Source organism: Bison bison, unplaced genomic scaffold (assembly GCF_000754665.1).
Source record: "Bison bison bison isolate TAMUID 2011002044 unplaced genomic scaffold, Bison_UMD1.0 scf7180017864472, whole genome shotgun sequence".
NCBI lineage: Eukaryota > Metazoa > Chordata > Mammalia > Artiodactyla > Bovidae > Bison > Bison bison.
This window is the reverse complement of record NW_011495033.1, coordinates 14,590,965-14,599,934: the sequence shown is the minus strand read 5'-3', so window position 1 is coordinate 14,599,934 and position 8,970 is coordinate 14,590,965. Positions and strand designations below refer to the sequence as shown.

At 52.6% G+C, this 8,970-nt stretch overlaps 2 protein-coding genes across 2 annotated transcripts in view; both read right to left on the bottom strand.

Annotated features, from left to right (window-relative positions):
• Positions 1-38, bottom strand: part of SEPT4 (septin 4) — a 12,471-nt gene extending 12,433 nt beyond the window's left edge. The window contains exon 1 of the mRNA XM_010861640.1: positions 17-38. The gene's annotated coding sequence lies outside the window, so the exon portion shown is untranslated. The remainder of the gene's footprint in view (positions 1-16) is intronic.
• A 5,770-nt stretch (positions 39-5,808) lies between these two features.
• LOC105004192 (chromosome unknown open reading frame, human C17orf47) overlaps positions 5,809-8,970 on the bottom strand; it is a 5,301-nt gene continuing 2,139 nt past the window's right edge. The window contains exons 3-4 of the mRNA XM_010861719.1: positions 8,804-8,866; positions 5,809-6,191 (exon numbers count right to left, since the gene is read on the bottom strand). Coding sequence (XP_010860021.1) covers positions 5,809-6,191; positions 8,804-8,866 — 446 coding nt within the window. The remainder of the gene's footprint in view (positions 6,192-8,803; positions 8,867-8,970) is intronic.

Genomic DNA, 8,970 nt, shown 5'->3' with positions numbered 1-8,970 from the left:
AGAGAGAAACAGTTACCCCGGAGAGTCCACAAGGTTTGTGGGAATTGAACCCAGCTGCTGTCCAAGTTACTGATCGTCCATACCCTCTGTATACCTCCTAAGGTGGACGTCAGAGAGTCCCCACCTCCAGCCAAGCTGTGAAGGAGAGGCAGGAGGTTCCCTTCGTGCAGGACCCTAGATTAAAGATTAAAGAGGATTTGCTGCATAAACTATCCTGGGATCATCTGCTGGAAGAGTGGAAGGGAGAGGCCGAGTGGCCTTTCTGGGCAGTGAAGCCTTGCCTGGGGCTGTGGAAGGTGCAGGGGGCCTCAGGAGAGGCCAGGCTGGGCAAGCAGGTGAGATGCTGTGGAGACAGATGCTCCAGCAGCTTTAGAGGCATTAGAGGCTCAGGAGGGTGAGCAGCAGCTCGCAGAAAGTAGACGCTTGGGGCGGGGAGTTGGTGGGGATTTCCTGAGCTAATACGGGTCTGAGCTGGTTAGGCTTCTGTAGAAGTTTCCAGAAGCATGCCCCTCTGTGACATCTAAGAGTCCTCCTCCAGGACAGACTGGGAGGCCCCAGTACACTTTGGACAAAACTAAGGCCACACATGGTCCCCTCTATTGGTAGGAGTGCCAGAGGCCAGCCTACACTCTGGGTCTGATTCACGGCCTGGTGATCTTGGTTGAGATCCGTCAAACGCAGCAAAAGAGAGGGATCTGTCAAACTCAGCTGGGTACCCCGATGAGATCAGATTCAGAAAACATGGGGCTGCCATTAAATATCTGGCAGTGGTGGGAGGGAGGAAAGAAGGGGTGTCATTCCTTAAAGAAGTCAGGGCATTCAGGAGCCAGCAAGTCAAAGAGAAAACTTTCTATCTGGGTAACCTCACTTCACCTCTCTAGGCTCAGTTCCCATACCTCAAAATGAGGGAATTAAACTAAGCTAGAGACCAGCAGATTGGCTCCAATGAGAGGCAACCTCTGAAAATATAGGAGGTTCCTGGAAAAGGTCCAGGGTAGATCAGGAGATATGAAGCTCTACTCAGGAAAACAAATACGTAAAGGAGTTCCTTTCGAGAGAAACCAGTGTCTGTTGGAAGTCTGCAGAAACGGCAGCACTTGCTGCCGTTGGACCCAAATGTCAAATTCGAGCTGCACAAAGCCCCTCTGTTGGGATCTAGCTGCAGCCACTAGTTACCATGTCTGCACTCCTCATAGGAAACCTCTCCAGTATTTCAGCCCTCGAGGCCTGGGCTGGGGGTGCTGGGCCCAAGGGAGAAAGCCTACATCAAGGAGGACAGGCCCCGTCACAGAGCCTTGTTTTTCACAATCATAATGTGCCTCCTCCCCGCCACCCCGGTTCTGGCTGCTGTCCAAGCATGGACACAGACACATCTCAGCTAGCAGCTCACCCTCTGCTGCAGCTGGAACCCCAGGCTTTGCTCTGGCACTGGCTGCCCAGACCCCAAAGAGCCCTGTTTCATGAGACATGTTGGTGCCCACTTGCTTGGAAGGCAGCGAAGCCCCAAGAGAGACTGGGAACCATGAAACTCATCTCTAAGCCAAGAATCTTGGGGTCTTGATGGCCATAGGCCCAGCATGAGGCATGGGCTGGGCAAAAATAAAAGCCTAAGACAGACTTTGGGTCACTCTACCTACACAACCCCACACGCTCACCCTGCTGAAATTCAGGAGTCTCGGTGAGAACTTGGCCTGTGAATAAGTCCCTGAGATAACTGCCAAAATTATCTCAATGTCTGCAGTTCCCTTCCCTTCCCTGTGTTTCTGAAAGAGAGGACTGTTCTACCCTCAACACCAACTCTCATGTTCTGTCGGGACAGGTGGAGTTGGACACTTGGAAGCAGGGCTGAGATACAGCAGCCCTCATACGAGTCACTGACCACTGAGTGCTCAGTACCACCTCCAGCCAGCAGGTAGCCTGGCCAACCTTGCCTCAGTACCCTCAGCTCCTAGGGCTCTGGCTCTCTCTCCCTCTTGAAATTCAACATCCCGGGAGTTCCCTGGCGGCCTAGTGGTTCGGATTCCACGCTTTCACTGCTGGGGCCTGGGTTCAACCCCTGTTGGGGAACTGAGATCCCGCAAGCCATGCAGGCAGGAAAAGAGAAAAAGAAATCCAATATCCCACCAGGCATTGACGTCCTTGACTAGAGTAAAATTTCTTGGATACTGCTGGAGTGAGGTATTCAAACCAAGTGTCTGGAGATTAGACACTTGTCTCGCACGGGGGTAACTCTTCTGGGAAACTTGTATCTGCAAAAACAGCCCCAGCCTGCTGTCCTGGGCTCCTTCCACTTAGGCCGGGCCAACATGGTCTGTATGGAAACCTCCTGGCCCCGCCTCCACTGGATCTTTGCTGCCCAACCCTGGGTGAAGGGTGCACAGCCCAGAGATGTCAAACAGGGATGCTGTACTTGGGCCAAGGCAGGGCCCAGATTCAAAGCCAAGATTAAAGAGTAATTACCACCAGAAATCAGGATTTCAGATCTGCCTGACTGGCAAAGGCCACTTTAGTCTCTCGGTAGCAGTTTCCTTTAAGCGGTGCAAGAGCTAATAGTACCTGTGCCCCAGAGGTGCTGAGTCAGTGATAATTTAAGTCAGTGAGCCCTGGCGGAGCCGAAGGTCTATCTATCTCTGGGTTGTATCTTTCAAGGAAACCTTAGCCAGTCTGTACATCAAGGTCTGAATAGAGAGGCAAGAAACCAAAATACCCTAAGCCCCACTCCTTCTCTCATTGTTCCCCAGTGTTCCATGATCCTGGGACAGGCGTGAGATGTAGGCGGCAAGGTCAGAGAACATGGTGTTTCCTGGCACCTGCTGAATGGCTGCAGCAAGGGACAGTAGCCAGCCAGAGAGCCCTTCCAACATTCTCTGTGCAGCAGGGCAGGGCACAGGAGGCCCGGGGTGAAGAGACCTACACGCCTCCTAATACTGCTACCCACTGTGTGTCTGACACCCTCCAAGGCCCCCCTCCCTTGACCTTCCAGCCTCTGCTTAAATATCTTCCCTGGTCAAACCCTCACTGACTCTTAACAACTGCCCTTCAATCTTTGGGTGGTGAATTACCAACGTCTTCATTACTGAGCCAAAATCTGCCTCCTCCTGGTCGTTCCCCTCCAAGTGCCTCCGTGCTAGAAGCTTTGCTGACTCATTGCCCTGGACTTTGTCCTTTGATATTCACTTCCTTTCAAGTGACCCATCTGTATGCTTTTCTCTCCAGGTCAACCACAAGCCCCTCAAGGACAGGAGAATGTTTTCTATTTTAACCTCTACTCATTTCCACTCAGCATATATGCCATGTGATGTCTGTCTAGGTGACCAGGCCTCTGCCCCCAAGAGATGTCTGATCAATATGGATGGACTGAGAGTATCCACTGATTAGTTTCCACTCTGATTTTGGAGGACAGACAAGCCCCAAGGCTCTGGGCTTTGCTGACCCATAGCCTGCCCTTTAATCTGGCAGTTTCCCAGCTCACACCCACCTCCCAGCCTCTCGGTTCAAACGCAGAGACACAGATCTTACCCCTACTACAACCTTTGCTCTCACAGTTCTTGATATCTAAAGGTGCTGCTGAAATATCACCAGTTATCTTCCAGGAATATGTGACTACAGAAAAAGGGTTTATATACCACATAACCCTTGAGGCAAGATGCTCCCCAGAGACTGAGCAAGCTCTGAGCCTTGGTGTCCTCATCTCTGAAACAGGGAGGAAAAAGTCTACCTCATAGGTTTGCTATGAAGAGTTACTCAGACAACGCATGTAGTGTTGGGAGCATCACTGAAATGAATGGTGCCTACTATCTCAGCTAACACCAAAATTATCAACACCACACCAGCAACTGTCAACTGTGACTATTTCAAATGCCTTCCCTCCAAAGAATTAGGCACGTGCTTGTGTAATGGGTGTAGAGGGATGGGAGAAAAGCCTTCAAGTGACACTGGAATGACCACACTGCCACCAACTGTGGAGGCAGCTTCTCCAGTTAGCCAACGCTCTATCTCTAGAGAACAGGTCTTGGTTTCAGGCTTACTGAACTGAGTTCCCCAAAACAGCCACTGCTGAGATCCCAGGAGCGAGATGATTTTGCCAGCAGTAGGTGTGCCAAGGAAAGGGCTTTGGCTGGCCCAACGCCCCCACCCAGGGTAGGAGTCAGCGCACCCCTCAGGAACTGCCTCCATCCTGTCCCCTCCTCCAGGCTGCCCTCAGCCCCCAAGGGGCAGCTGTCTCCTGCTTCTCCCCCCACCAACAGCAGCTGGGCCAAAGGCAGCTGAGCAGAGGCGGGGAAGGGGCATGGTCATTTCTGCTGCTCTGGGCAGCCTTCCTCTGGCTGAACAGCTGTCAGATGGCTTCTGCATTACTGACTTGCTTCTGCATCCAAGTGGGCATCTGAAGCGAAGCTCCCTAGTCGGCTGGGGTCCACTGCCTCTCATCTTCCTTGAAAAATCCACCATTTCAAATACCACCAAAACACTCCAACAGAAATGTGTGATGTCGGAGATGGGTTCCAGGCAGGGAACCAAGTAGCTTCTGGAAAGGCACTAGCAAGTCCAAAACGGATGTGGCAGATTCTTCCCTATGTGTGCTCATTCTGGGCGGAACTATAAGAATAAAAGGACTTTGCCATCAAGCTGGGGAAGAAGGCAGAGCATCTTCCTGCCCTCACTTTGTAGACAGAGGAAGTGATCTGCCTGCGTCTCCCACGGGAGGTAGAGCACCATCCCCCTGCCCTGTGCTGCCAGAGGCGCTCACTGAGGTGCCACACCACCTGTCCTAGGGCGACCCACTGTCCAGGTTCGGCCAGCACTCAGGGACCTCCCAGGAAGCAGCACTTTCAGTGAGAAAGTCAGGAACATCCAGGGCAAACCCTGGGAGTTGGTCAACCTAGCCTGTCCCCAGAATAGTGAGTCTGGGCCGGAGGTCACCAGCCTCCCACCCTGCTCTCGATTTGGCTGCCCGTGGTAGCTGCAATGAACAGGGTAACATCTGACAGGAAAAGCAGCAGGGTGGGGAGGGTCAGGCTGCCATAAAAAGCCTCCCAAGGTGTCCTGCCCCATTTTCAGCAGCTTTGCTCCATCCTCTCAACAACCCCCTTTCCTCTCAACTCTGAGCCTCTGTACTTAGTAAGAGAAAATGAGGCGAGCAAAAAGATGGTTCTGGGGTTCCTTCCAGAGGGCCCATATCCAAGGATTCTGCTAACATCCCCAGGAACACAGAGCCTCCTGTGCTGCTCTACCTGAGCAAAGCTTCCTTGCGGCTCCGGAGCCGATGGGAAGCTGGCCATCCCATCCCCAAGGCCAAATGACACGGCTCTCTAAAGGTACTGAAGTCTACCGTAGGGAACCCTGAAACAGCCTCCTCTGGTTCCTGGCCTGTTTTCCAGAGTTGATTCCTTGCCTGACTGATGGATGTGGCAGGGAGTAAACCCCCTTGTCCCTTGACAGCCCGAGAAGGCACATCCAAGGGCAAGTCAGTTAGCTGCCTCAAGGACACAGGCTCTTGGGACCAGGGCAGCCTCTCCCAACAAGAACTGCTTTATTCCAGGGAATTCCCCCAGGGCTGTGTGAGAAGACAGCCCCCGCTGACCCCAGAGGCACCCTCAGGACCTTCCTGTTAGGCTGCTGCTAGTGCTGATACAAAAAAAAACAAACCCTCAGGAATGTTTCTCTTAGTCCAGCATAACCTCCTCCAGAAGACTCCATCCCTAAAGTCCCAGCCCAAGGATGAGAAGCATCTGTCGGTCCTGCTCCTCAGATAAAAACTTTGAGGGACCGCCTGGGAGGAGACTGACATGGAGAGACAGATAGGCAGAATCATGCTCTGTCCCCAGCTACAGACCCTGGAGGGTTCATGAAGCTCAACAACAGGCTGCCGTCCACGAGCCCGGCGCCGTGGTGGGGCCACCAGAGACTTCCTGCCGGGAGTGGAATCTGGAACAGACTCCACAGTCCGCCTGGCTTCTGGAGGAGAGGGGCCAGAGGACACCAGCTCCCCAGAGTCTCCATCCCGGGACCACGCTGCTGGGGGACAGCCTGAGGCCGGCCTCGCCTGTGCGTGTCCTGCAAGGAGAGTACCAGGCCCACCTCCGTGTCGCCCACTTTGAGTCCAGAGAAGACTGGCAGGCCCTGTTGCCGGCCGGAAAGCCTTCTCTTGCCGGCTTCTGGGGACAGCTCTGCTGCTGAGCAGGGCTGGAGAGCTGCAATTATGGAGACAGGATAAGAGCTATTTTGGGAAGGAGCCGTCATGCTGCCAAGGCTTTTGACTTCCTAAACTAAAACAAGATGCACAAAGAAGAGGGTGAGGGTGAAGACCAACAGGGAGGGACTCTGTCAGAAGCATCCTATCCAGAATAAGGGGAAATATAACCCCTTCCCGGAGGTAGATTTGCATCAAGGGGGGATCAAGAGGCTGGCTGCTAAGCTCTCCGAGCCCTGGCTATGGGAAAGAGTAGTAACCTGACCACCTCCCCCACCGAATTCCCTGCTGACTCCCTCTCACCTAAGACCTCCCAAGAGCACTTCTTCAGTCTGTTGCATTTCTTTGGACCTTTGAGCACAGGTGATTTTGTATTGTTGTTGAAATATTTCCTGTCCATGTCTCATCTCCCCATCCAGACAGTAAGCCAAAGAACGTGCGTGTTGTGTGGCTTCGATGGTTTCCCCAACAGTGCCTAGCAGAGTGCTAAGCTTCTAATAAAAATTGCTGATGAAGGAAGAGAGGGATAAAGGCAGGAGAGAGAGAAGGAGTACTGTCTTGCATGGAGATAATCTAAAAGAAGCTGCTCCCACCCAGAGCTGAGCTCAGGGTAGAGGGCGAGATAAGCAGCATGGCAGAGGGGGTGGCAACCCCATTCCTGGCACCTCCCCTGCAGCTGTGCCGTTATCAGAGTTCAGGCTGTTCTGCCTCCCAATTTTATATACACACACATCTCATTTGTTTTCTATCTGCAGTCAACGGTCCATCCTGGGCTAGTCCACGAATGGGACCCATTACAGGCCATGCTGGGCTTTGGATAAGGGAGAGATAAGGCAAGAGAAAGAATAAAGGCAAGAGAGCTTGGACTGTCTTATCAGACATGGGTCAAGAAGAATGAAAGTACTTAGAGGAACAACACGCTGTGAAATCAGGACACTCTTTGCCAAATTCAGGACACGGGGCTGCCGAGAGCAGAGTTCACCTTGTCCCTTTCCAAGTTAAGGACTCAAATAGTGCGTAACCCAGAAAAGCAGCCCCTTTGTGGAGAGCCCTAGGCCAGAGAGGGGACAGCCAGTGGGGATGGATCCAACCTATGGCTCCCCAGACAGTCTTCCCACAGAGAACCTGGAAGGATTTGTCGTTTGCCAAAAGGTCTCTACTCTTTCTCTCCAGTGTTGCAGCGAGCTCTGGTGCCTTCGTGTGAATGTCTCTCTGGAGACGCCACCCCATAGGTGCCCAGGTTGGCAAGTGGAACACTTCAGCCCCTGCCTCTCTGCCAGGTACCCACATGCAAAGAACAACCTGCCCAACCACAGGGAGCACCTCTGTCTGTCTGCTTTCATATCTGCTTCCATGAAAGGGTGAGAGGGGGACTTGGATCAGGGGGAGCACAGGAAGACTGGAAGTAACTTCCCGGGGGCGTTCTTACCTCCTCATCTGTCATAATGGAGAGAGTAGAAGCCAGGCATTCCCAGGGGGCAGCAAATGGAATTCAGAGAGTGCCAACAGGAGGGGAAAAAGAGAATTTTACTAAAGACGTCCAGTGGACTTGGGCATAACCTGGCCCAAATTCCTTCCTAATCCAAAATGGCCCAAATAAAAACAGCTAGCATGTGTTTCCAGGCACAGTGAGCACTGTGCTTTACATGTAATAGCTTAGCGAGTCCTTGCAAGAACCTTCAAAGGAAGCCAATAATAGATGGGGGAACTAATGCCTGGAAAGGTAAAATGACTTACCCAAGGTCACAGTCAGAAAATAGAGAGACCAGGGGTCACACGCAGTAATATAGCTCGAGTCCTTATTCTAAAAACCTCTCCTTTGTGGAGCTTTGCTCCCTCTGAGGGGCAGAGCTGCTGGGGGGGACTGGGACTGCATCCCAGGGCTCTCCCCTCTCTAGAAATGTCTTCATCCAGAGCCCTGGCCTCCCTCACGCTCACAGGCTAGAGTCTGTTGTCCACAACACTTGAAGCAGGAATTCCTCGGCACTAAGATACTCGGTATTAAGATTGACCCCGGCCTTCCCTCCCACCAGAGAGGTCAAGAGCACAAAGTGAATAGGGGGTGGGCTCAGCTCCTGGGGGTTCTCCAGTTGGCTGAAGACCCACTGATGTTCTTAAAGGCTTTCACCTAGACATCCCTGGAGATCCTGCTTTGCCCACAGCCAGTAAGTACTTCCCCGGTCCTGGGGTAGGGGTCTTGAGGAGGGTTCTGAGGAAGCAGAGAGACACACAAGGAGACCCCTCAAGCTGCATTAGTTTGGAGTTAGTCCTGAGTAAGACCATGATCAGGCAGTTTGTGTTAGTGGGGCTTTTGACATTTGCTTTTTAATCACACGATAGGTTAAGACCAGCTTGTCTGAAAGGCCATGGGCTTACATCATTCTCCATTCCCAACGTGACTACTTCCCATCAAAAGGAGACTCTTGAAAATGAAAAGAGATTCCAAATCCCAAAGGAATGACTCTAATGGTAGGATTTTAGGCAAGGTGAGGAGCTCCTCTGCCCCTGGGGTCAGAGCCCCGGCAGGCACCGTGCTGACAGGCCAAGCTTTGGGATTCAGAGGCCACCCTCCCACCTGTCCTCCTGCCCCCCAGCCCCCCAAAGAGGACCCACGGGAGGGAAAGCACAGACCTTTTAGCCACCAGAAGACACGATTGTACATTTCCTCAGAGACATCTGAAAGTAACAGAGATTGTTGCTTTTTTTTTCTCTCTGTGGGATGCGCCCCCCGCCCCTCACTACTTCACGGCTCCCTTCCTAGCTCTACTTTTCTCCACCCA